Source organism: Cygnus olor, chromosome 1 (genome assembly GCF_009769625.2).
Source record: "Cygnus olor isolate bCygOlo1 chromosome 1, bCygOlo1.pri.v2, whole genome shotgun sequence".
Lineage (NCBI taxonomy): Eukaryota > Metazoa > Chordata > Aves > Anseriformes > Anatidae > Cygnus > Cygnus olor.
In genome coordinates this window covers 86,741,640-86,769,109 of record NC_049169.1, presented here as the reverse complement: position 1 = coordinate 86,769,109, position 27,470 = coordinate 86,741,640, and the positions used below count along the sequence as shown (strand labels likewise).

General features: G+C 43.0%; 1 protein-coding gene and 1 long non-coding RNA gene across 4 annotated transcripts in view; both read right to left on the bottom strand.

The window, feature by feature from the left end:
• MPZL1 (myelin protein zero like 1) overlaps positions 1-27,470 on the bottom strand; it is a 42,061-nt gene that overhangs the window by 6,552 nt on the left and 8,039 nt on the right. For 2 of the 3 annotated variants that reach the window (XM_040567719.1, XM_040567711.1), the window contains 3 exons: positions 11,483-11,643; positions 9,688-9,901; positions 1,893-2,025 (listed from right to left, as the gene is read on the bottom strand). In XM_040567719.1, coding sequence (XP_040423653.1) covers positions 1,893-2,025; positions 9,688-9,901; positions 11,483-11,643 — 508 coding nt within the window. Of the gene's footprint in view, positions 1-1,892; positions 2,026-9,687; positions 9,902-11,482; positions 11,644-14,800; positions 15,006-27,470 lie in introns of those variants that run through there. The other variant, XM_040567730.1, reaches the window with a different exon arrangement.
• LOC121075006 lies at positions 15,856-27,387 on the bottom strand. The gene is made up of 2 exons (XR_005822686.1): positions 20,640-27,387; positions 15,856-20,450 (listed from the first exon to the last, which is right to left on the bottom strand). It is a non-coding gene; the product is annotated as an uncharacterized LOC121075006 (long non-coding RNA).

The following is a 27,470-nucleotide window of genomic DNA, read 5'->3' as shown; positions in this document are numbered from 1 at the left end:
GTTCACTGCTGGAAGAGATGGAGGGACACCATCTGGGATAAGCAGCAATCCCACCCCAGCCAGACATGAGACAATGAAACCCAAGCACCCAGTGAAATGCATTGTCCCTTTGCCAACAGATTCCAGCACAAATTACAGCGAAGTTATGTTAGCACAGAGCTAGCCGGTTAGTCAGCAAAAGAAGAGGATATGTGTACACATACACACAGGTATTAACAGCAACCACCAACTTGATTAGTTACCATGGTGTCTAGTGGGACTGGAAGAGAAGACCCAGCCCTGTTACATTCCCAATCTGGCGTCTATATCAGGATCTCTGTAAGGAGAGGAAGATAAGCAGGATCCGATCCCAGCACACCAAGGCAGAAAGGAAAACAAAAAACAAAAAAAACACCAAAGTCAGATCATGAACGGAAATTGTGGCCATGCAGGGTTCCAGATGCCGCGCAGTGCCCCAGCCCACCTCAGTTCAAGGCAGAGTTGTTATCTAAGAGTAAGTACATCTCACTGCTACCACCACACACTAGGTTAGTGTCATGGAGAAGAAAGTCCATAAGTTTGAAGGGGGTCACAGCACATTTGGTTTCTCTTAGCATGTCATGCAGAGCTGCCACGGTCAGCAAAAGCAGTATTCAAACTTCGGAGTTTACTTTCCTGGGAGAGTAGTTAAATCTATTATACGAAATTACTGCACGTGACCTCCTGCTCCAGGCTCAGCTCCAGCACATGTCCTTCAGCAGGAAGACAGTGGACAGCAGGTCACTCAGAAGCAAAGCATGTGGACCATCACATGTACACTCCTGGTGCGTGACTCTGCAGGTTTCTTCTCAGTTTTTAGCAGAAGGACACATGCAGAAAGGGGGAAGCAGACTTTCTGCACAATTTTGAGCACATGCAGCTGCCTTCACTGCACTCAGCCTTACCATTGGGAATAGCCAACTCACTTTCTCTAAGCTCTCCAACTGGGAAAAGGACAGGGCAAAGTTCAATTTAGAAATCCCCACAAGTTTATTTATGGAGTTGTTTTCTTTAATCTGACAGGCAACCAAGAAAACCTGCAGGAAGCAGGAATATTTGTTGGGGAAAGAACAGAAGAAGGTTATAAATCTTGATTTTGTTTCTAAGATTACAGACATAATTTTCATTCTTTCTTACCGAAGCAAATGGCCATCTAAATTAGAGAGAAAGAGAAAAGAGAAAGCACTTCCCCCACCACCAACAAGCTCCATCACCACAGGATTCAAGTTTGCTTTTGTTAGGTCTTGTTGCATTCTCACATCCCCACTCAAAGAACTGTGCTTTATTTAGGAAATATCCCCCTAACACACAAAAAAAAAACTTTGTAGGGATGGTAACAGTTAACTAAAACCAGACAGTTGAATGAGGATGGATGTGGAGTGGTTACTCCTTCCTTACTTTAAAGAGTGGTGATGAAAGGGATTTTGGCCAGTGTACCACTGGCTCAGGAGCAAGACACTGGTAACTGAAAAAATCAGTCCTCATCCCAACAGAGCATTCCTTAAAACCGCACGTGGCACTTTTTCTTTGGGAAGGGGGAGGCTAAGGGAACAAGGGAGTAGGGATGGGAAGGGGAACAGAACAGAGCTAGGGGATCTTAGGTTAGATGTTCATAGGGCACATAAGCTTGTGGCAGGGGATCAGCTGTAACATTTAGTGATTATCAGGTGCAACTCATGGTCAGTGGGTCTTTTCAAGCACAGCAGAGAAATAATCATTATGGGCAGATGGCCAGTCTTCCACATGGCTATACCCTACCTCTAGTTATGGTTGCCAAGACTTGGCTGAAACAACTCCTACCCCCCTCTAATCCCTCCCTCTGATCCTACTGCTGTTCCTCACATCATACACAGGTGAGGAGGGAGATCTCTTACCCAGAGTAACGTTTTTTAGAGTTGTTCTTTCTGATGACAAGACACACGACAATAGAGATGAGCGGTGTGAGACCTGTAACCGTACCGATGACTATCCCTGCCACCATGGCAATGGGGAACGCAGGCAGGCTGTCTGGGGAGAGAAGGGAGAAAACATTCAACTCTTCTGCATTCCCTGATTAACAGAAGTGCAAACCACAAATGTTCTTGACCTTGGATTCTTTTAGAGCAGAAGCACTAATGTAATTTCCAGGAATTAAAACATGCAGCCTAAATGGTAGCGATTGCAGGCAGCTAGCAGAATAATGTATGAACAGAGCAGACACCGAGAGTGTTCTTTAAGTCACCATCCTTCAGAAAAGGCTTTATATTGAACTAAGAATTTTTTACATGTCAAAGAACACAAGTGATAATGATAACAACCCTATCTCATTTTGTGTCTGAGAAAAAAAGTTACGTTCACCTTGCAATTCCCAGTGAGGTCAACAGGAAAAGGCAGGCACACTTGAAAGCAGATTTGAACTTAACACATTGCTAATCAACGAAGAGCGCTGAAGGTTGGGTGTTCTCTGGGTAGCATGCAGCAAACAGCCCAGTTACTACCCGCAATCACTCTAAGAGAATTTATACATGCTTCTGGTGTCTCAAAATACATTTCTATACATTTTCATAGCGTCATTCTTCCCCTTCTTAAGTCAGGATCATCAAAAGGTATTAGCAATATGCTTACAAGAACACAGTATTGCTTTACTCACATTTTCCCCAGTACAATTTGGGGGAAGGAGAGGCCAAGAAAGAGCAGCCAGAAATAAAAGCCAATCAGAGAATGAGTACAAAAGACTTACAGGAGAAAGAATACACAATCCACCATTATATCTTTTTGCAGTAGCAAACAACATTCCCCCTCTCATCTTGTTTAGTACAAGGAACACCTTCAACCAAAAGAATCATCTTCAACAAGAATCCATGGTACGATAGTTCCTTCCACCAAACACAAGTAAATCAGCATAAGATGCAATAGGTAGAACACCTTATATAGAAAATCATTCTCAGATAACTGCATCTGACCACCACAGAATTGCTGAGTTTGGACGGGACATCTTGACATCATCTAGTCCAAACCCTCTGCTCAAGCAGTGCCAGCTTGTGCAGCCTGCTCAGAACTCTGTCCAGTTGGGTTTTCGCTGTCTCCAAGGATGGAGACTCCACAAACTCTCTAGCAATCTATTCCAGTGTTCAACCATGCTCATAGGAAAAATGTGTTTTCTTATACTGAGATGAAATTTCTTGTGTTTGAATGCGTGCCCAACGCTACTTCTCTTGTTGATGGGCACCACTAAAGAACTTGGCTCAGTCTTCTTTAGATGCTCTCTCTCTATCCTCAGATATTTATGATTATAAATATTGATATCTTAAATATAATTACTGATGAGATCTCTCTGAGTCTTTCTTCTCTTTTGCAGGCTAAACAATCCCTATGAAAGGTGGCCTAGTCCCTTAATTATCTTAGTACCCTTTTGCTGGATTTCTCCCAGCAAGGACCATGGACCACGCTTACATACAGCATTCCCAACAAGTCTACAGTCGAGCCCATTTTGACACACTTATATAGGAGGGAATAGCACAACACAGTACCCTGCTGATGCAGGGGCATCATACTAACACAACATTTAGTATTGTTCATTTTGAGTTTAATGACTTCCAGGAGAAGGGCTGCATGATCTCTAGCCATTTCACTGTTCATACACTCATTTGACTGAATACCATATCAGCAGCTTTCCTAGCTTTTCAGTGTTTGATGCCAATTCATAACAACTCCGCAATTCCAAGTCTTAGTAAGAAATTAAAGATGAAGACATTAGTGCCACAATTTAAAGGGAGACATCCTTTTTTCAACAACGTTTGGCAACATCTGCCATTAAGGAGAAGAATCTTATGAACAATAATACTTTTCAGGTACAGAAGACAAAGATTGCCTTTGAGCCCCACGCAAAGAAAAGTGGATTTCTTTTGAGGCATTTAAGAAGTAGGAGTTCCGAAATTTCTCTACAGGTGTAGGAATGACTGTCTGTTAAAGCATCAAAACAAACATGCACTTCTGCTAGCAGACCACCTCCCACCTTGTACTTAAGGGAAAAAAATAAGCAACACTTTCAGAACAAGAAAGTGGCCATCCAAAACTATAGTGTCATGTCTGCTAAAAAACTGATATTAAAGAAGATGACAACAGACAATCTGATATATTTGTTATTTCTTTGATTCAGGTGAGATTTTTGGTTGACTGGATTTGAGTCAAGAACAAATTATGCTCTGTTGACAGAGTTTTTAACAGGCTACAAGAACGCAACTGTTTGCACATGAAACTAGAGGCTTTATTACCTATCAAAACACAAACCAACAGACTACAGAAGAGCCTACACAATTTTATGACTGCACAGTTCAGCTAAAGAATTGTCTCCCACCCCTTTTCTTATGTTCTTCAGTATTGCACTGTTATATGAATTCCTCATAAATATTTGCATAGCATACAATGATTTCATTGTAACAGACAGCCCCAACAACATAACCAAATGCTAGCTTTCAAAGCTAGTGTTTAAGTTCATAGTTTAACACGAGCCAAAACTCAAGCCTTTCAAGGAACATTTTTCACTAAGTATCACAGTGATTCAGAGCATCTTCCATTTTCTCTGGAAACGTGCTAGAATTTGTTTCATTTCATAAAGCTGAAGTTTTCCAATGCTGGTAAGTAGAAAGATTTCCATAAGACAATTCTAGTTTTTCCCCTCATGAGAGTTCAGATCAAAGAGGGACTGCCTCCAGATAACACCAGCTGTCTTGAACACAGTGTGTTAAGAAGCTTCTTATTACAGGTAGGGGAAGCCTAACATAAAGGACTTGGGATTCCCTACAAATTTCCATCATTTATGCTCTGAAGAGTAGTCCTTTCCAGATTCAGATACTCCAGTGAAACATCAGCCTTGCTTCTCATCCCCACTAACAGGATTTTTCCAATATACTTGAAGTATCGTTTTGTGCAAACACTGCGTAGACATTTCAATGAAAAACAGCTGAGTTAGCTTGGCAATTCTGAACAGTGAAGTCAACGCAGCAACTTATTAAATGTTTAATCCAAAATGTAAGGCTAACCAAGCATCTGTGATCAAGACCATTTAAACGTGTAAAGTATGGTGTCCACACTGAACCTTTAAAGGGCAGCTGACCCAAATTGACTAAAGGAATATTCCATATGGCATTCCATATGGCATCAGACTCAGCACTAAAATTGTGGGGAGTTGGCCAGGCAATGATGCCCTTGCTTGGGGACTAGCTGGACATCGGTCAGCTGGTACTGAGCACTTGCTTTGTGCATCACTTGTCTTTTTGTTCTTAATAAATGTTTTTTATCTCAATCCACAAGTTTTCTAATTTTGCCCTCCCAATTCCCAATTAGCTTCCCTGCATCCAGCTGGGCAGGGAAGAGGAGGAGTGAGCAAGCAGCTGTGTGGTGCTGCTCTTCCTGTGCTGCTGAACTGGGCAGGCTGCGACTCCAGAGTGAACTTGAGTCAGAGGGACTGGGACCTGTGGATGAGTCCACGTGGGACCATGTACACCCCAAAGTACCTGTGGCCATAGGTAAGTCCACTCCAGCAGGTGTCTGAAGGGTCCTCTGAAGGGACCGTGGCCCATGAAAAGGCTGTGCCAGAACAGGTACACCTTGAAGCAACTGTGGCTGTGGATAAGTCCATGACACAACAGGTGGACCTCTAAAGGGACTGTGGCTCACAGATAACACAATGCCAGAGCAGGTACACCTCTAAGGGACTGTGACCAACAGACAATCCCAAGCCGCAGTAGAGGAGAGGGGAGGAGTTCACTGCAATGTTAAACCTGCAGCAGTAGAGATTGCAGTGGATTATGCATTTAAACTGTTGTAACCCATCATCTGAATTGCACGTTATGGGGAGCACCACAGCAAGAACCACTCAAACCAACTGAGGATGATCCTCACAAGAAGCGGTGCAAGTGCAGCCGTGGCCCAACCTGAGCTGGCTTTGGCATCCAATAACCCTACACAACACACTTCCTCTCCGGTCCTGAACAACCACCATAACAGACAGAACCAAAATTACAGACTAAATGACCATTTTATGGACATTTCACAGGGGCAGTCAACGGACTAAGGGAATTATACCTGTATTAACCGACAGTTGATGACTAACAAGGATGTACTGGAAAGCATGGGACCTGGACATGATGTAAACGGTATAGAAAAAGGGGTGGATACTGTCCTGTTTTGGTTGGGATAGTGTCAATTTTCTTTGTAATAGCTGCTATGGCGCTATGTTTTGGATTTGTAATGAAAATAGTGCCAATAACAAACCATCGTCTTAGTTGTTGCTGTACAGTGCTTACACAGTCATGGTCTTCTCCATTTCTCATACTGCCCTGTTAGCAAGGAACTAGCAAAACTCCTGACCCAAACTGCCCAAATGAATATTCTGTACCCACATGATGTTGTTCTCAATAATAGAAGTAGGAGGAGTTGGCTGAGGGCTGCCATTGCACAGAGCATCTGTTAGCTAGCGGTGAGTAACTGCATTTTGCACCACTTTTATTTTTTCGTTTGGGGTCTAGGGAGTTGTTGTTTTTTTCCTCCTTTGCCTTTTCTTTCCTTCTTCTTTCTCACAAAATTCTGTCTCAATCCACAAGTTTTCCAACTTTTGCCCTCCCACTTCTCTTCTCCCTATCCAGCTGGCAGGGAGTGAGCAAGCAGCTGTGTTGCACTAAACTGCTTATCAGGATCAAACCACGACCATGCCTTTGAATAATTTACAACACCAGCCCCATGACTCAGAATAATTAAATTTATACCTAGTTAAAAAAAACATGCACAAGGGTCAAGATCAGCTAAGATGAGGATGGATTACATGCTATTACAAAAGCATTCTGCCTTTAACTGGAAGTACTACAAGACAGTATTACAGCTACAGCTATTATCGTATATATAGCCTGAAAGCCTGTTTTCAAGGTGTTCCAAGAGATCTGAAGACAACTGTTGTAGAATTTTCCCTGTGGTACAAAGTACTGCCAAACACAGAGTTCCTTTCAGAAGCGATGAGATTCTCTTGTCCCGATGCTCTGCCTATGGGGAAATGCTACACTAGACAACCTTTAATTTCTTTGATTTTAGGCTTGTTAGGAACCAGTAAGCAGAAGTACAACTCAAACTCTTGCAGCAGTCAAACTGGAACACCAGTTACTTTTCCTAAATGAATGATGAGGAAAAAAATACTTCAAGTTCTCATTGTTGTTTGGTCTGATGAAAAGATCCTAACAGTTGAACCATCCAGCAGCATTTGCATCCATACAGCTTTTGCAAAGGCAGGATGTTATCTGAAGGCACATTATTTCCTAGAACTATATCTTCAGAGCTATCTCTAACTGATCCTCCAATCCACACCTTTTTATCTTGCTGTTTCCCACACAGCAAATTGGTTATAGCTCTGTTGCAAGCTTCAGGACAGACATAAAAAAAAGAAATCAGGAACTTTCTTTTCCATAGGCGTATTGGGTTTACACAGTAAGGTGTCAGGGGAACTGCATGAGCTGCTTTCACAGCCAGCTTCAAGAGACCCAGGAGTTGCTTTCCACAGGCAGGATACAACTGAGCCCATCAGCCAAGCTGATGGCACCTCTGGGAAAGCATATTTAAGAGAACAAAATGTTGCACAGCAGTGAGGAGGGGAAAAAAAAGGAAAAAAGGAGGGACATGGACCTATGCACATCAAGGTCAGAGAAAGATGGAGAAGAGGTGCTCCAGGCACCAGAGCCTGCAGCCCATGGAAAAGACCACAAAGTATGTTATCTCCCTCCAGCCCACAGAGAAGATCAGTGTGGAGCTGCAAAGATATCAACACTGCAGCCTGTGGAGGACCCCAGGAAGTATCTACCTGCTTTGGGTTGAAGACAGCTGTAGCCCAGCCTGGAGCAGGTTTATCCTGCAGGACATGGAAGGAGGGAACCCATACTGGAACAGGGGAAATGTTTGTGGAGAAAGGACTGGCAGAGAGAAGCTGTTATGGACTGAACCAAACCTCTCATTTCCCATATTCCACACACCACTCAAGGCAGGGGAAGTAGATTCAGGAATGAAGGATTGAGGTTGAGCCTGGGAAAAAGGTGGGGAGCTGCAGAGGGGAAGGTTTTCCCTGTGACAGTAACTGGTAAGTGATCTCCCTACTTTTAAAATGACAAAGCTTGTACGTCAAGGTATTTTCTCTCTGTCTTGTTTCCAAATGGGAAGTGAGAGAGCAGTTGAATGGGCATCTGACCCATGGTCAACCCCCCAAAATATGCAAATTAAAGTATCACCTCTGTTGCAAGAGGCAGTTAAGTGAAGTAGCACAGAAGAGAAATAGGTGCAGACATTTCCTTCCATACATCATGATCCTTTATTTTAGGGAAATGCAGAGTCATTTGGAGATACTAAATTCCATTTTATTATCTGCAGATAATCCTCAGGCTTTGCTTTTCCAAGATGATTCATTTAATATTGAGTTCTTGTCTTGCTGAAGCCAACACGCAAGTCTGTTGAAAAATATCAGCTGAATTAGCATACTGAAATGTCTTCATTTGTTTAATTTGGGTTAAAATCTGAAGAGGCTTTGCCAAGACAAACCAACATTGCCAAACCAGTGGCTGCTTTACTGCTTCTTCATAGAGACTACCAATAGAGTAAAAGAAAAATAAACTGACTTGTTTTATATAGATTGCAAACTTCTTCCAAGAAATGGAAAACTAAGTGACCTCCAAAAGGTCCCATCCAACTTGAGCTATTCTGTGAAAAGACATGGGTATAGACCTTGCCTACAGTACATGGAATGATCTCATGAGCAAGGGTATACTTGTAGCAGCAGCATCATTCTAATTAGAGTATACACATGGGTAATCTCCTCTAACACATTAAAAACTAGTGGAATAGTTGTATCAGCATTGTCATTTATGAGTCCAACATTTACTCGTGTTTTATTAAATACAAATTTGGAAATCTGATCACTGTGAGAACTGTTTCTTTGCAGGAACTGTCACACTTTGGCTGAACCCCAGCTTACCTAGAACAATCAAATGTTTTGGGTGGCCGGGGAAAATAAACAGCCAAACTGACATATGGAACATAAGCGCTCTTGAACTGTGATCACCATTCCCAAATACTAATCAGAAGCTTTAAATAACTGGAAGTAGCCAGCCCTTGCAGCTTACAACGGTCACTACGGATACTTTAAGAATGGCTGTGTAAAAGAGACTAAGTGGACATCCAATAACCTTTGCATGGAAGATAGTAGCATCTCACTGTCAGCAGGTGCTCAGGCCAGATTATTAGTTTTGTTTTCCAGTATATATATATAGTATGTATTCAAAAAAAAAGAGCCTGCCACTTGCTCTCCAAATTTCGTAAGTCATCCTAACCTTTGATGTAGCATAATACAGAAAAAAACACGTTCATAGGAATCTTAAATAAGATGAGTTTTCAGCACAGTTTCCATCAGCTTTTGCTAGTACTTGTTAGAAGTTCAGGAATTCATGGAAATAGAGAAAAAGTACATGACATTCATTTTTTTTTTAAACAGCTGTCAGACTGTCAGGACTATTAGGACCCAGAAGAAGAGAATTAAAGAGATGGTTGTTCCCTCCAGGCCACTCTCCCACCCCCATGAAAAGTGATATAGACATGGAAGAGGGGAGATGAAGAAAGGGAAAATAAAATTAAAAAAGAAAAATCACACAGGGTGAATACCTTTCTCCACAACTCTAACTCGGATTTCTCCTGGTTTGACAACAATATCAGGTGGGTTCTTGACATCACAAATGTAAGTGCCGTTGTCCCGGAACTGCATGTTTGATATACTGATGGAAGCATCTTTCTTGTTAAGGTCTCCAGTCCAAGTGATCCTGTCTTTAAATGGTAAGTCCTTTCCAGGGTATGACCTTCCATTAAAGTAATAGAAAAACTGTAGTCAAGGAAAAGAGGATATAAGAACAATCCAATTAGAGATTATAGAGCTGCCATACTTCTCTCACTACTACAGCATTCTCCTAGAGTTCACTGTATAATACACAGCTAGCATTAGACATTTGTGTGTTGTGTTTTGTTCCCCCCCCCCACCTCACCACCCTAGTCTGACTTGTTATGTCTTGATCACGTAACCATGCTATGGCTTATACCTCAATCATACTACCTCAATAGACTGCAAGTTTTGATTTTCTGTTGTTGCTTTCTTTTCCCCCCCCCTCACTTTTTTTGGGGGTGCAGGGTTTGGTGGACCAGAAGGTGGGGAAAAGAGAACAAGGCTGGTAACCTGGGAATAATTAAAGAATAGAACTTCTTCCAGATCACAGCCATCTGTCTTTCAGGTAGAGGAAGCCTTCTGCATCCTAGCAGGAAATGGTTACCAAGCTTCCTATCTTGTGAGTTGCTGCGTGACTTGCAACTACGGTATAGCTTAATTAACATGCAATACGTTCCTTACCTGCACCCCTCAAGAAGTCCCACTAGCAATTTAGAGCACATCTAGCTGTGTTCCAGAAACCTTTAAGGTAACTAAATATAATTGTTTCCTGACTTCCAGATGATTAAGTCGCACATGGCTCTGCATTCCCTGGACCTGACCAAAAATCATTGAAGAACGAACCTCTTTAGTACTGTCTTTGAAAACTGTACTAAAACTGCACCATTCCTCACTATACCTGACCAAATTTAGAATATACAGCAGTAGAAGTGCATAGAGCTGCACGGGACAAAAGCCCACTTTCAGACATATTGGATGTTTAAGCACTGGTCATAATCTTAAGAGACAGATCAAGGCTGTAAAACAGAAGTACATTGTGAAATAAAGAATTAATCTTAACCAAGACTCAACCCAAGTTTTCTTCAGTTCAGCCTCCAGAGCATGGTTAAAGAAATTTAAGACTATATTCTAGCTTCCTCTTTCTACAGTCTTCTTTACAAAGCAGTCTCTGTGCCACAGAAGAGACTGTTTACAAACCAGTCCTCTTCCATTCAGGTCATCTCCCATTGCTTTACCTGGTCCTACCCTTGACCTGAGGGTTGTCTGTTCTGCAACTAAGGAGATTGATCTTATTACAAATACTTTCAAAGGTAGACTAAACAGTACACAAAGAGAAAATAAGCAACTTGCACAATGCACAATGTTACACTGTAGTAGTGATAATTCAGATTCCACGAGCAGCTCCACAGCCCATTTTCAAGTATAAGAAGATAAAGAATTTAGAAGATTCTTAGCTGCTCATCTACTTCCACAGAGCTACCACACCAACATACCTCTCCTCTGACTAAAACTACTAGTATATTTTCCAGATGCTGCACACTCCAGCCTTTGCTGAGATCTAACATATTGCAATACATTTAAATAACTCTTTAAAAAAAAATACTAAAATGAGAGTGGTGGAGACAAAACACACAGAAGAAGGCTCCAATCCACATTTACTTGACCTCAGAACCAACTAAAAGATCTCTGAATACTTATCACAGCCTTCCACCCCAGGTAGGTTCCTCTACAGCTGTTCCTTACTGAGATACGAGTTGCTGCTCCCTCTGGTTGAAAACTCCAAGAAACAGATGCTGCACTGCTGATCACTTCCACAGATGTAAACGTGCATGGAAGCTTTGCATCTGTCCCATTCTCCACAAACATTTCTTCTGGAGTGCTGACCTCTACTGCGGATACTTCAACTGTATGAAAAAGGCAAAGAGAAGAAAGAAGGAAAAGAAGAGGCATCAGTGCTGCTTTGAGAGTCAGGAAGTTGCAGTGGTAACAGTTCATATTGCATTGCTTTTAAGGGAAAATTAAGAAGTGGCAACAACAACTCCTACAGCAAGTGTGTGTACAGGCATTGCATTATACCCATAACATAAACAAGTATACAGCAGGTCAGCTCACTACTCTTTCCTTGTATTATCTGCTACAGGATGTTTTCCTTCCACAGATGTTTCCTCTACAGCACTTTGTGGAAGTCAATTCTATAGTGCAAAGGATGAGCTTACACTCTTCCCTTCTAGCTGCCAGCAGAGACTGTAATAAATAAGCCCCACTGGAGGAACTAACATCTTGGATCCAGCTATTACTCAATTTCCTCTAGAGCTCACATCTTGTTTCCCATTTCTTCAGCTTTTCTCAGCTGTAGCTGGAAAAAGAACTCACCTTTACTAAGCTGAGGATTAAACCTCTCTGGGTCCCAGCCATGCTATCAGCTTCTACTCTTTGGCATGGTTCAAGGTCTTCATGTCTAAGACCTCATAAGTAGTCACTCAGATACAGTTTAGAAGCACGAGAGTAGTTTTTTTTCCCCCCACCATGAGGCTTATGCATGGTAAAAGCAACAAATAGACCACATACACCGCGCAGCTATTAAGTAATCAGGGTTAACTTTGTGATTGCACCAGTAGTATGCCTACAGGGTAAGTGAAATTCATCAGGATTTGGAAAAAAAAGATGAATATATTCTTTATCTGTCACTTTTTAAACTGCAAAGACGCTATCCAGATTTAAACAAAGATATACCCATAGATTTATTCAAGTTTAGTTTAAAAAAAGGAGAGTGACCTTGTAACACCAAAAAATAATTTCTCTCATTGTCTGTGTCACATTCATATGAAAGCAAAAGTCTTGGAAAAATATCTCTACAGGTGGGGGCACACATGACACATGCCCCCAGTAACTCAAATGAAAACCATGTTTTGATAAGGTCAAGACTTACAGCACAGAGCCAGTACTAGTAAGCTGCTTCTGATCATGTGATTCTGTTTTTGGGCTACAATATCTTATATTTTCAGGATTTACTCCCTTATTAGAAGAGGAGAGCAAGCCTTTCTGTTTCCTCGGTATCTTGATTTACTTCTTCACTTTGAATAAACTAGTCTCAAAGTAGGCAAACTGAAGATAAACACTACAGTTGAAGACAGTTAAAAAAAATAAAAACACCACCCAAGTTAGTTCTTAAATGATGGGCTTTACGCTTTCAGTCAATGACAGCAAACACCTCGGTAACCAGGGCCACGAGCACAGCGGGTACCAGCAGCCAGCCCTGCAAGTGGTAGGTCCGTCGGTGAGACAAGTGAGCAAGGAAAGAGGAAAGCACCCCGGGTAAGCCAGGCACTCGGTGCGTGCACGGCCACGTAGGGTCTGCTGTCCCTCTCACTCAGCCAGCCTGGCAAACAAGGGCAAGGCAGAGCACGTGCCCAGGGGACACGGAAGGGCCATGCAAGCACTGCAAGGGTGGAAGAATTAAGCAAGACAGTTTAATTACAGTAACCAAAACCAGAAGAAGCCACCATTCATTCTTCCCTCTGCCTTTCGAAGGTCACGCTGTTCACTCCTCAACCTCACTCTCTCGACGGTCCCATCAGGTTATCCCCAGCTCCCCAGCCTACCCCGTCACCATTGCTCTTGCTGCAAACGAGTGAAAGAGAAACAGCACCCTAAGAGAGGGGGATTTTCATCAGGAGGTTCTATCAGAGCTTCTTTTCTCTTGTACGAACCCTTGACTGCAGGCCAAAAAATATTCTTTTGTAAAACAATTACCAAATATTTGTTTGGAACACACAAAGGCTTCTAGCAATTCAATTAAATGAACTCAGAGCTGCTGTGCTTTATGTAATTTTTCCAGCTAATGGAGTGGAGAAGAAAAAAACTAATCCATTGTTTTGAGTCCAAGCCACAGAACAAGTCTGCCTTTCAAGCATAAAACAAGCAAGATGCCCTCAGCATTTGTGTAGGAAGAAAATAGTCTGCGCAGACACTGTCTGCTTGTACGTGGTACAGAGAACCCCTTGCCACAAACAGGGAGTGGGTAGCAGAGATCTGCTTCCAAAGAAGTCCCTGTTCTAACTTACTAGCAACTTGTGAAAGAAATGTAGCAAAGCAAGAAAATCCAAGTTCTTCCTTCAGTCTAGAAAGGCAGGAACTATATAGTGTCCTGTACAGATGTTTACAGTTTAATTTTCACTTCCTACTTGCTGTCTCAACTTCATGTCTTTCTTTGCTTCTTCCCTCCCTGCCCCCAGTTAAATAAAAAGGTCACCCAATATTCGCTCTTTCAGCATGCACAGCTTGAACTTCTTCCACTCTACTGTCTTACAGCATCAGACAAAATGACTTGGAAGTGGTAGAGGGGCCACAACATTTGACATTTGTTTTTCCTTAGCTCTCTGCTCCCATACTTTTACTGATACAGTGGCAGTTCCCACTACCCTGAAATCTTTAACCTCCTCTACCATAAAAAAAATAATCCACGTGGGTTATCTCCAGCTTTAGCTCTTCTCCTTCTCTTTCCACTTTTGCTAGAGTGACATCCTTCTTCCAACTCCATCTATTTAAATACTTCAGTTGAAGAAAGCTGAATTTGGACTCATGTTCTAGTCCCACTTATCCACAGGTCCACTCCTCAAGCTTTCTCAGCCTTAACTCCACTAAAGAAGAGAAAAACTATCAGGAGACTGTCAGAGAGAATGCAGTTTTAGGAAGGGAAGGTCTGCAGGCTAGGTATGGCAAAGATAAACATTTATTTGCTCTTCTCCCATCGATCCTCACTTATCCCACCATCTTGTCCAACTGCCAAGTCCCAGTATTTCCATCCAAACACCTCTTCCAGCCTTCAATCACTTTAATTCTTTTCAAGAGAAAAATGCTTTTCTTTTCACCTACCGTCAAAATGTGCCTCTCCAGTCATTTCTTTTTCCATCTCTAGTGTAGTTGGATTTGTTTTACTCCAACTACATCAATCTTTCACAAGTTATATTTTCAGCCCCCACGCTCCAGTGAAAACACTCCAAATCACAAGTCCAATGACTCATCCCCTACCAAGCCTCAGGACCGGTGCTCCATCCTTACCTTCCTTCTCAGACAACCCTCCTATTCTTCAGGTAGGACTAGACACTCTCACTTCATCTTATCTTTTCTTCTTCTAGTGGATCTTCATCCTTCACCAGTGCTCTCTATTTTCTCTCTTCCCTCGGTATCCTGTCTCTGGGATCTCATCTGCAGAACAAGTTCAGCTGCCATCGCTGCACTGACTGCTCAGATCTGTCTCTCTGCTCAGGGTCTGTCTCCTTCTGTTCAAAGGAAAGTCTCAGTCTGACACCTTTGTCAATGCGAAGCTGCCAGCTCACACTAAATGGAACTAAAGCAGGGCTCATTTCTTCCCCCTGTGCCTTCCACCACCACATTTATCACCACGGACCAGTGCCACGTCCAGCTCAACCTGTGTAGCGTTTTTCACTTTGAACTCTCTCCAGTTTGAGGGTACAGCTGGACCTTGCAGAGTCTTTCAGTTTCTAGCCACCTGCACAGCTGACAGTAGTCTAAAAACTCCCTTTTGTATCTTACTCTTCATTAACAGATATTTTTCTCTGGATTTGAGGGGTATTTCTGGGCTTCTGTCAATAGATAAGATTCTTTTCTTAAAGTCATTTCAATTCCAAGCTGCCCTGCATCTCTCCCCTTTTTCCATTTTACAAAAATAAAAGCCATCTGCCTTTCACAGCAAGTGTCTCATGGCCTATTTCCTAGCAGTTCTTATTCAGGATCAGTTCAACATCATCTGCAACAGCTAACAAGTGGGCAGTAAGGGCTATCATTACTTTAAAAAAAAAAAAGAAACAGCACATCTGTTGTGCCCCCACCTCCCATGACTTTATAGGAACATCTATATGCCACATTTCTCCTAAAAGATTCTCTTTTAAATATTTACTATTTAAAAAAAAAAAAGCAAGCTGTTACGACAAGCTCAGCCACCTGCTGAAGTCACCACACAGCTGACAATGCCTGGTATCTCATTTCTCCTTTACACAATCCCTTTCCTCAACTGTACCTATCAGGCTTCTGAGGCAAGTTATCTTCTTGACATTTATATACAGCTGAGCATCCTGGGAGACCTGTACACCTTCGGGGTGCCCAGACGCTTTGGCAGTATACTTCAGTTGCCCACCCCACGAAGCCTGTTCCCAGCCCCCAGCAAGCCCAGGCACTGCAGACCACCTGCAGACCCACCATCAAGTTATACATCACACTTGTCTAGCCTACGCTTTGTCCTCCAACATATACAAACGATGTGACCATGGCTTTCAAAGCAGAAATTATTGCTCAGGTTTCCGTGCTGCAGCCCAAATCCTGAAGCACAGGACTTCGCAGATTTCAGGCGCTAGCCCTAAACAGTCAGGTCAAAATGCCAGTTCACTGCAACCTGGAAGCATACAAGTTTCAGTAAAAGCACAAGCAGTCTTTAGTCATAATAGTTTTATATTAACTGCATGACAGAAAGCAACTCTCATATGGGTAAAAGGGTTAACAGTGCTTCACACAGATCACACCTCCTCTATCAGGTTAGTCAAAGCAGACAGTCACCCTCGATACTTCAGCTGGACAAGAAATGAAGACATCTGACAAAGTAAAAACTAATTCACAAGCAGCAGAAGGCTCTCAGGTCATTTGAATTCTTAACTAGGTGGTCATTAGAAAGATACCCAGCTTTGCTGATGAGTTTCTTGGGTGCACAGAGAGAATTAAAACCATTGTTCAATTTTTGCCTCGAGTCACCGAATCCGCAGAAGCGCAAAAAGGAAGGACCGACCTTGGCTAGCCTCTTTTCCACAGTATGGACGAAGTTAAAAACATTTACCACGTACCAGAGCTTAAAAGCCGAACGCTCAGCTTCCATAACAGGAAGTTACTGCTGATGTCCTGCTCTTTGAACATGAGCTGAGGTTACCATAAAGAGCAATCATCATTCATTTTCCCCAAACACCACCCTCAACACCAGCTGGCTGACATCCAGGCAGTTACAACATCTAAGGCACTGTCTATATCTAGTGATTGAACAACCTACATACAGGTTATTTATTCTATATGTATTCTACATATAGAATAAAAGATTGGAGGGGAAAAAAAAGAGATATGCAGTTGTAAAATAGAAGCAGAGTATCTGCCAGACATGTATCACCCAATATGCGGCAAGGACAGCTGGAGAGTCTCAGGACTGAGAGCAACATCCCAAACGCTTTTTTGCTCTCTTGAAAAAGACAGGCATTAAGGCAGTTACTAGGAACTGCAATATTCACTGCTCCAAGGGTAACATTAACATTAGTAAGAAGACGACACCATATATGTAAGATCTCTGCTTTCCTCTGTGAATTGATGACGGAAGATGCAGTATTCACCATACACACGTCCAGAACAAGCATGATCCACTACACAGCATCTCCACCTAGCCAACTTTACTGATGTCATATTGTTTCCATTTACCTGTTGTGAATGAACAAGACCTTCCTAACTCCGAAGGTGCAGTTCTACAGTAGCTAAAGCAGACCTGAAGATCGAGAGCTTATTGATTCCATTGTAAAAACCCTGGCGTGTTTGCCAGGATGCACAAAACTAGTGAAAAAGTTGCATGTTTTCAGCTAGTTTGACCCTGACCCAGTTCACAGCCCCCTGGCATCCATACATCAGCAGTTCTTGTGAGTGGCAACAAGATATTGCTTTGAAATCACCTATGTGGAGGAAGCCTTTGTAATTACCCAGCAGCAAAGCATGGGAAGATAGAGTCAGTCCGAACGGGTAGCAGACAGGCATCCATAACCACAAGAGTTTGCATATGGTTAGTTAAACAAATCATGGTTAACTCTTCAGCTTTCAGTGGGATTAAGAGCAATCAAGCTCACAGTTTTCAACAGTAACACAAAAAGGTTGTAGTATTACACTGGTGAAGTTTACTTTCCAGTATCTTTGACACGGGGCACACCTCCACAGAACAACTCTTAGAGAGGATGGCTAACCGCTGCCTTCAGGGTGCTGAGAGGAGTCCTCCTTGCAGGTCCCTCAGAGGAAAGATCCCTCAGAGGGATCTTTGGCCAGGTCAGCTGAGACTAAGTGAAACGAGCTAGCAACTTAATCTGTAGAGGAGACATTGCATATGCGACTGGCTATCTAACAGGTCAACATCTGGATACCTCCCCCATCCACTACCACTAACTGGTGATATCCAAAGCTATACTCATTCTTACTTTTTCTCCTAGACATCGTCCCTCACCCTTTGGAGTGTCTGCTCAAACAGTGCAAACTTATTTCAGTTCCTTCAAAGTCTCTTACAATCATAGAAGCATTGAGGTTGGAAAAAAATCTCTAAGATCATCGAGTCCAACCTTTAACCTAGTACTGAAGTTCCCACTAAACCGTGCTATTAAGTTCTAAATCTACACATTTCACGAATACCTCCAGGGATGGTGACTCAACCACTTCCCTGGGCAGCCTGCAATGCCGCACAACCCTTTCAGTAAAGAAATTTCTTCTAATCTCTTGAAATGCCTCCAAAACATTTGGCAACACCATCTGTATAAATCCAACAGTGCCTAAGCTGGCAGTGCTTACAGATCGATGCCCACTCCAGCTGACGTACTTTCTCACCATTCACTTGTATCCCCTGGTTGCTTCCACTCTTTTCATACCGGTTAATGAAAACCTTCTGGGCAAGAAATGGTTTTATTCTACATTTTCGTATTTAGAAATAGGGCACGCACTAGCTGGGAAAGGTTGAAAATGGGGCTTGGAAGCACATACAAGGAAATCCTTTCTTGGCACTGAAGCTTTACACTAATTAGTTACACCAATAGTTAAAAGTCCTTTGCAGATCATAGTGTCCACACTGAGATCATGGACCCAATTAAAAAGTTCTGTTAATTAAGGCTATGAACACCCCAAAATAAACTTGATTCCTCTGGATCCACCTCAGCTTGATCACTAGGAGTCCTAACAAAACTAGAATGCAAATTAAAGCTGTAATCACAGGCATCTGATTTCCACAAGCACTAACACAGCTTAAGTGGAAACTTCTATCAGATCACTAAGCACTGCATGCTGACGGTGGCTGCAGTTCCATGCTGCACTGCCATCCTCTCAAAACGCCTAGTCATCGGTTTACTAATTAATACAAACAACTTGCTTCATTTATCTTAAAGATGTCTGGCAATACAGTCATTTATATCATTTATAAATAGCCTCGTATGGATGAAAAATCAGGAAATAATCAAAAAGTCTGATGAAAGAAAGATGAAAAGATTCAGACAGGCTGCTACAGGTAACAAGCTGACGACAGAGTCGCAGATCAGGAAGATGGAAATAGATGCATTAATACAACAGTCTCAGCGGCTCACATTTCTGTGGTTTTGTCGAGATCTTTAAAGTCAACATACCTGTATGTTCACTGTGGTTTCCCTAGCAGCCCAGAAGTTTCCAGGAGAAAAGAGGATGTGGGATTTTCTAGTGACTAAGCTTCGTAAGTCACCAAAACAATCCACACTTGCAAAACAGCGATATTGGGTATTCGTTACTGAAAGCAAGTGCATTGTGAAACAAAGTCCACTGTTGACATCTCTCTCAAACTACAGTCACATGACATTTAGCTATTTCCCCCACCTAAAGTTTCCCCATACATCCCTCAAGAAACAACAGCAGTCAGCTCCTTACAAAACATCTTATTTTAGAAAAGCAGCACAAAGTTACAAAGTTCTCCTCTTACAATACAGCCACCTATGTCTCTACATGCCATTATTCTCTCACTGTAAACAAAATATCCGGTGGAAAAATCCTGTCTTTGATGGTCTTAATAGCTAGGAGAAGACAGGCCTAAATCATTCCTCTGAAATTCCACTAAGATCTGTTTAAGCATCCAGACGTAGGATAAAATTTCCACACGAAGACGCAATTTTACCTTAATACACAAGCAAAATCCTCCATTCCATCCTTCCATATGCCATTCCACCCAGTAACAAAAGATGCTGTGTTTCATAAGAACACACAAGTATTAAGGACCACATACCTCAGCCTAAGAAAGAATATGCTGTGGCTGACCACCTCTACACCAGAAATCCACCATGGTGTTATCTCAAGTCCTAGTAGGTGTATAGGTATAAAAATGCATGTACACATGTGTATATTCCTACGTATGTATTCTTGTACGTCACTGCAGTAGGTTGACTTTGGCTGGCTGACAGACACCCACCCACCCAGCTGCCCTCTCACTCCTCCTTCCCAACCAGGGAAATATGATGAGAAAATAAGATGAGAAAGCTCATGGGTTGAGATAAGGACACGGTGATCACTTGTAGTTACTATCACAGGCAAAACACACTTGACATGGGGAAAGTTATTTTAATTTGCAATAAAAATTAGAGTTGGGTTGTGAGAAAAAAAGAAACTAAAACACCTTCCCACCCTCCCTCCTTGTATTCCCACTCCCCCAATCTCACCTTCACTCCTTCATTCCCAACTCCTCTGCCTCCTTTCCCTGGCCAGGCAGCCAGGGGTACAAGGGAGCTTACGATCAGTCCATAACAGCTCCTCTCTGCTGCTCTTCCCTCCTCACACTTCTCCCCTGCTTCTGCATGGGTCCTTCCCATGGGCTGCAATTCTTCAGGAGAACCTGCTTCCGCATGGACTCCTCCGTGGGCCACAGCCTGGATATCTGCTCTTCCCTGGTGCCCTCCATGGGCTGGGGGAAACACCTGCCCCAACACAGCCTCTTCCAAAGCTTCCACCACAGGGCAAGCGCTGCTCCAGTACTTGGGGCACCTCCTCTCCTCCACCTCACCCTGCCAAGATCTTGCCACAAACCCAATACATTCAGATAGGACACAAAGCAGTATCAGCTACAGAAAGGATGACTAGACTAAAATCATACCAGCCAATCTTGACACCTCAATTTCAAAGCAACAGAAACTAAGTTCTGCAGAGGAGGCTGGAATGGCTTAGTTTTGCTCTCAGTCACCGAGCACCAGAACAGCATTTTGCTTGAAATACCCCAGATATTTCGAGTATTTCAGACCACTGAAGGAAAGTCTTGTCTCTTCAGTAACATGGGCAGTCCTGCAGCACCCTACTTGTGCTAAGAAACTGAACTGCTGACTCCTAGCCCACAAATACCACCTTGCTGCTCATCCTTGTGCAGACACAAGCTCAGAAGAGCAGCTGCTAACACAACATTTGCTTGCTGTTGGCCTCTTTGCACATTCAGCTGAGCTCTGCCCTGACTCAGCAATGAGGAAAAAACACAGCATTTTGTCACCTCAAGTGAAAGTAAACCAGTTTCACTGCGAATCCTTAAGCAGGCTGCAGTAAAGCTGTCAAAGCAGTCAGTAACATCAGTGCACCTCAGCCCCGTATATCCCTGCGCACCTACTTTGACAGAACTTACAGACAGCAAGCCTTCAGAGTCCCTAAGTGCCGGTGCCAGCTTCAACTCCCATGCCAGAGAGTCAGTTTTTCACGTAGTCTTCTCCACCTTAGGCAAGGCTGCCCGTTGTTCTGCCGAGGTACAGCAGAACTTGTGTAAGGTTTACATCCCTGGTCAATGCTTTTAACAAGCAGTGAGGAGCACGCACGAGAAACAGCAGAGAACACCTGAGCTCCCCTGCAAGCTAGGCCATGGCTTTCTTGTCCTATCCTGAGGAAAACATTTAACTGGTGTATCTGTCCCTCAACCTGGAAAGCATAAAACTGCGACACTTGTGAAGGCACAGAGATCCATGAACAAGCGTTATTGTTGCCTCATGCCCCACTTAAAGAATCAGTCATATGTCAGGTTTGGGCAGATGCTTATTTAGTCTAGAAGCTGATAACATCTAGCACTGTTCTAATGCTTTTTCCCCAGGGATCACAAGACAATACTTCCCTGCCTATGCCGGAGACCGGGACACCAATCAACAGCTCAGGTACTTTCCAAACCAGACACTGCACTTTTCCATTCCACAGCCTTAAGTGGTTTTCCTTCCACGACCAAGTTTACAAGAGTTCAAATTCATGTAAACAGTTCTTGTTGACAAAGTCAAACTGAAAGAATTAAAAACCCAAAGTGACAAGTAAACTCACTCAAAGAGCAAAGGGCAGCTGGAATTGCTGATAACAACTGATTTACTTCTAATCATGGGATACTGACACAGCTACCAGCAAGCACGGCAGATTACTCCTGGGCACAGGGAAAGATTCATGAAAATAAGAATTACGACTAAAGAAGGGCGACGATAGAGAGCACACCTTAAAAGAGTCTCCTTGAAACAACAATTTTCTCCTACATTGAAGAATATCTTTAAGCTTGTTTAACTAAAGAACTGAGAGAAGCTGAGCACATATGCTCAACATGTGGCACAGGTATTGAAGAAAACATCCCACCATCATAAACATTTCCTGGGATGATCACAGCAATCCACTAAAACTGTCACAAAGTCTACTAAAGAAATTAGAGTATTAAGGGTCAGAAGCTGGAGACAAAAAAATTCAGGGATGTGGATATGCAGATTTTACAAGAAGACACAGTGCAAAGGCACAGCATCAACCAGACCCAAGAAGTTGTGTGTTTTTATTATTCTTACAAATATCAACCCACAAAGTTGCAATCAGCTCAGTGACAACAGATCTATAAGACACCAAAAACATTTGCAGAAGATACTTTGAATCATTCAAAGTATTAGTAACATTTTTACACTAGTCATTGGTGTTTTCACCAGCCTCAAAGGCAAACAGAGTTGTTGTTTTTCCCGCTGGCATACAGAGGGATGAGATTAAAGCCATTAAATAAAATTCCATCCCTTAACAGAGTGAGTATGAGACACATACAGGTAAAATTAAGTTATCCAAATGATTACCCTCCTCAGCTAGAGGGGTCACAAGGCCAATCTGTTCTGGTGTGACCAGAGACTTATTTCAGCAGCTCAAGCAAACGTGAAGCTCTTTGAGGTCTATATCCCTTACTGCTTCACTGATGCTTGCTCTCACTAATCTTTCATTTACTTGCTAACCAGACCTGGTAGCAAACTCAGTCAGCTCATAACTAGCTATAACATGCAGCAGCGCAGCCACAAAACCAAAAGGGAGAGCCCGTGTAATGTATTTCAAAGTAATTCTTGCTCACAAGAATTTGTCAGTGGTGGTGCCAATTGAAATAGCTCCCATGCCCACTTACAACATAACCAGATGAATCTGACCAGGAACTAATCCACGTTCAAAAGAGCACACACCTCTTCCATTATTGTTTTTTTTAAAACCAGACCAGCAGCCTAGCCCAATCCACTGTACCCCACATTTGGGCAACAGCTGCGCAAGGTCAGGAATGAGTGACTAGCAGCCAGCCGCTCAGCCGCCTCTTCCCAGGCAGGCTTCTCATTCTGAAGAAGCATCGATGGCCTTCCTTGTGGCAAACTCTACAGCAAACTCAGCTCATTTCTACAGACACCCCTCCCAATTAGGGCAGCACCTTCGTCCACGCCCATGCTCACTGTGTCAGGCAGCAGGGTATGCGGCATCTCCACGCAGCCATCATCTCTTCAGCTTCCACACTGGAAGAGTCAAGCAATCAGAAAACTCCAAGGCACGTTAACGAGTTGGATCTTAACAGTCCTGGTGCTTGTACAGCTTTATAGAATTTATTACCAAGAAGGAGCCTTGTTTGCCGTCTTTCACTTAAGCACATTACAAGAACAAATTACTAAAGTTGTAACAGATGGCAAATGGACAACTGAAGATAAGATCTCCTCCACTAGCTATGTTGCCTATCTGAAATAAAACTACCCTCATTTGCCCCCATATCCTGAAGTGCAAGTACTTAGTAAAGTGCCACCTCCCACTCAAGTGCTGCACAGCCCAGTGCTTTACCCCACTCAAGGCTCAGCCCCCTAATCTGCTTCCAAATACTGGAGGAAGGCTGTAACCAACATTTTGGAGCAAGCTCCCTGAAGTCCCCTTAATATTATGTGTATTAAGCATCGCAAGCATACTGCAAAGCAATTTGTGCAGGATTTGAAGTAAAAGTTCACAAGACAACCAGCCTTCCTGTTTTCCTTACGCACTTCAAGCCAAAACCTAGCAGCCAGCACAAACTGGAAACATCTATCTCAACAGTTAAACACAAATGCAGGAACTGAAAGACACAGGAGCAACAGGGAACAATACACAAGTTCCTTGATGTAACCATCTACAGAAAGTGGCATCTTTAGGACAAGGATCAGAACGATCCGGCCACTTCAAAGCCATGGGGGTGAGGAAGAATCAGTGGAAATAAGGGGAATTGCAGGACTGCAGGGTCGTCTGTCAACTAGCTCAGAAAACAGCACTGACGTTAACCCTGCCCTGAAATGCACATCCACAGCACTCGTGCTATGGTTATAGCTTGCTGCTAAACTCTATTCTGAGTAAACACTTGCTCTCTTAAATAACTGTTGTCTTGAGATAAGAGCAAATCACTGCAACTAGATTTGCCCCATCAGTTCAGTACGTCTTGTCCTTTCCTGCCACAGCTGTCTCTTACACAAGTCTTCAGCATCCTTTCCATCACACTAATCACTAATATGCGGGGTCTTACTAAACCCAGATCAGCCAAGTAATGAAGATAAGCAAAAACCTCAAAGCCAACTATAACGACGTAAACATTTTCATAATCAGAGCTTCCTGCTTTCATTTATTCCTAGGGTACCTTGAGATAGCATTCAATAATTCAAAGAGGATTTTTTTTATTATTATTATTATTTCTGCATACAAGACTGTTTACATTTTTATCAGTTAATGTAGGTGGTGGAAAGAGTCACACACATCTTATGTGATCAAACCACATCACATATCAAATCACTCAGAGCACCCCCACTATGGGTGCTAACAGATGACTTCACGATGACCTATATAGTACCTCTCTAGTCAGATAATAATTCTTCAGAAACTACTCAAAAATTCTTTCAAGTTAAACACGACAGGACGCCTGGCTTGTAAAACCAGGTTTCACTCCTCTGGTCTCCCATGCAGACTGCCAGTACCCCGTACGGTGCACAGGACGCTCACAGCCTACTACTCGCAGTCAGGATGAGACAAGGCCACAAGTGGAATAGCTGCTGAATGCATTCCTCGATCCACTGCGACTCAGCATGCAAAGCTTCACTTCTTACCCAGAGGTACAGGAGTGTTGGGAGGCTGGGCTCAGGAAGGACCTAGGCATTTTACCAGCCGTATTTTATCACCAAACTATTAAGCTACATTCTTTTCAACTTACTCAAGAACTCGCTGCTGCTACAAGGTAACCTGAGCAGCAGTCCCACCCCGGCCCAACTGGTAGAGGGAAGAGTTTTTCTACCTTATCTCTTCCCTCTGCAGAAACCACTGAAGTGCTGCAGGCAAGGAAGTCTTCCTACCTACAGCACCAGTTTAGAAGAACTAACTGCTTCTGACTGGGTGAGCATGGCAATCCTGACTAAACCTGTCACAAACACGAAGGGAGCACTGCAACCCTGACTCAAAATGTTGTTTTCATGAAACATTTCAAGCAGCAACTGAAACGTGCAAGTAAACTGAGAACCATAATACACGCTTGAAGTATTTAACATCCCAATACTTCTCTGCTTGTTACACTGACCTGTGTGTATGTGCATCTGTGTACGTGTGTGAGTGGGTAAAACAGGGTAATAAGATAGAGGGAAAAAGAAGATCAGCTTGGTTGGCATCAGAAAGATGAGTAGAAACATCAATAATATTCTTTTTGGTTATGTCTAGACTTTCTTTAAAAGTTTTGGAAGCAATCAGGCACCACCCTTGTGTTAAAGACAGATGCAATCTCACTAAGTGATTACTTACATGGCTTACGAACTCAGATAATCTCTTTTCCTGATACTGTAACTAGCTGCTCAAGGCTCACCCACCCTATGAGAGAACCTAGATTAACTACTCATGGCACAAACATCCACAGGATCACAAGTATTGCATTTGGGAATGATTCTTCGTTCTTACAAGTAAACGGAGCATTCAGGTCTTCAGACGACTGAGCGTAAGCAAGATAAACTCCTAATGCACACATGCAGTCGTGCACAAGGAAATAAGCTAAATACAGATAGCAGATTTTAAGCTACGGAGCAACGATTACCTGCCTGACAAAACAGACTGTGATGGTTAAACCAGGCCTGCACAACACATCCCACTTAGTAACATTTCTGTCTCGCTGCAGACTACTGGCCACAGCAAATGGGTCTGCCATCAAGGCCATCAAAAAGCAGAAGAGCCACAAACCACAGCAGCTAAACTATGCAGCACATTACCCAACCACACATCACATCTGAGCAACTGAGTGGCAACGGCCCTCCGAAAACGCTGCTTCTGCCTTTTCACTTGCTTGGCAGTTTTTCATTTCTCATCTTCTTATTAGATGAAACTACAGCACAAGGAAGGGGGAACAAAAAGGGGAACCTTGAAAAATGGGAGGAATTGAAACAACACGTACAAGTTGAAAGGCAGAGCGTTACAGATGACTGCTTACAACCTTAAACTCTAGAGAAGGCCATCTTTTCCTTACTGGTCACCAAGTTACCTTGCACTTGCAAGTAGAGTGAAGAGCCTGCACTGTAGTTGCTTATTCCCATGTAAAGACGTAAGCCTTGTGCCAAATCCATATACACAGAAAAGAAAAAAAAAGGGGCCTTTCCAAAGAAGACAGGAGGATTAAATGCGTGTAGTGTAAGCATGGAAAGAAAAAGCCAACATGGGAGCAACTTCTGATTTGGAGTTCAAAAAATTCAACAGTTTTAGGAATGGGAACAGAGTCACAGTTCAATACAGATAAAATAGTGCTTTTACCACCCATTTATTCCTTTAAATGGTAATCTTGCATCACCCACCCTACGGAGGGTCTCTTTCAAAAGAGTCTCCTAGCTTTGCTTGTTTTTAAGAAACTGTGTTTGGTTACACTGTAACATGTATTTGGTGCACTGCAGAGCAATCTTCTACTCCTAGCTTCCCATAGCGTGACTGTAGTTGTACCTTTTGTTGTGGTCGGGGAAGTATGCACCCTTCTTTCTCTTGTCTCCATGTTTACTTTCGAAAAACCTAGTTTTACAGTAAGCTACGCATACGCCTTATTTACCCACTTCATTCTAAATATTCAGCTGCCTCCAAAGGTAAACAGCAAGCCTTAGCAATCTCTACTTATGCTTACTGCAAAATACAGAAGTTTAAAGTAATCCAAAGAACAATACTATTTGGAAAGAAGAAGTTTGAAGTTTCATACACCACTGGGCAAAGGTCCTTATCATAGCTGTTCCCAGACAGACTTATCCCGAGATGCGAACTGAGAAGCCGTCGGGCTTCTGTAATGGTTGCTATTAGCTTGCTGCGCAAAGCGAGTATTGCCTGACAAAGCCACGTCCAAGTGACACACGCACCACCAGTCCCTGCCTGGCACCTACACACACACACAGGGCTACTCGGGGAAAGTTGTGTACTTCCATCTCAGAATTACGTGGCAGACGTGGAACTGCTCGCCCTACAGCAGAGCACGCCAAAGCGAAGTAAATCGGCATTCCTGCCTCTCTACCCCTCCAATACCAGCCTGGCACCCGCTCTCCCTTCCTACAAGGCACAATTGCATCAGCCCAAACGAAGCGCCCGTTCCTCCACCCGCACACCTCACCCGACCCACCGCAGGGTGCTCTCCCCGCCGGTCACCCCAGCTGCCGGTCACCCCTCGACGAAGAGGCCCCGCGGCCTC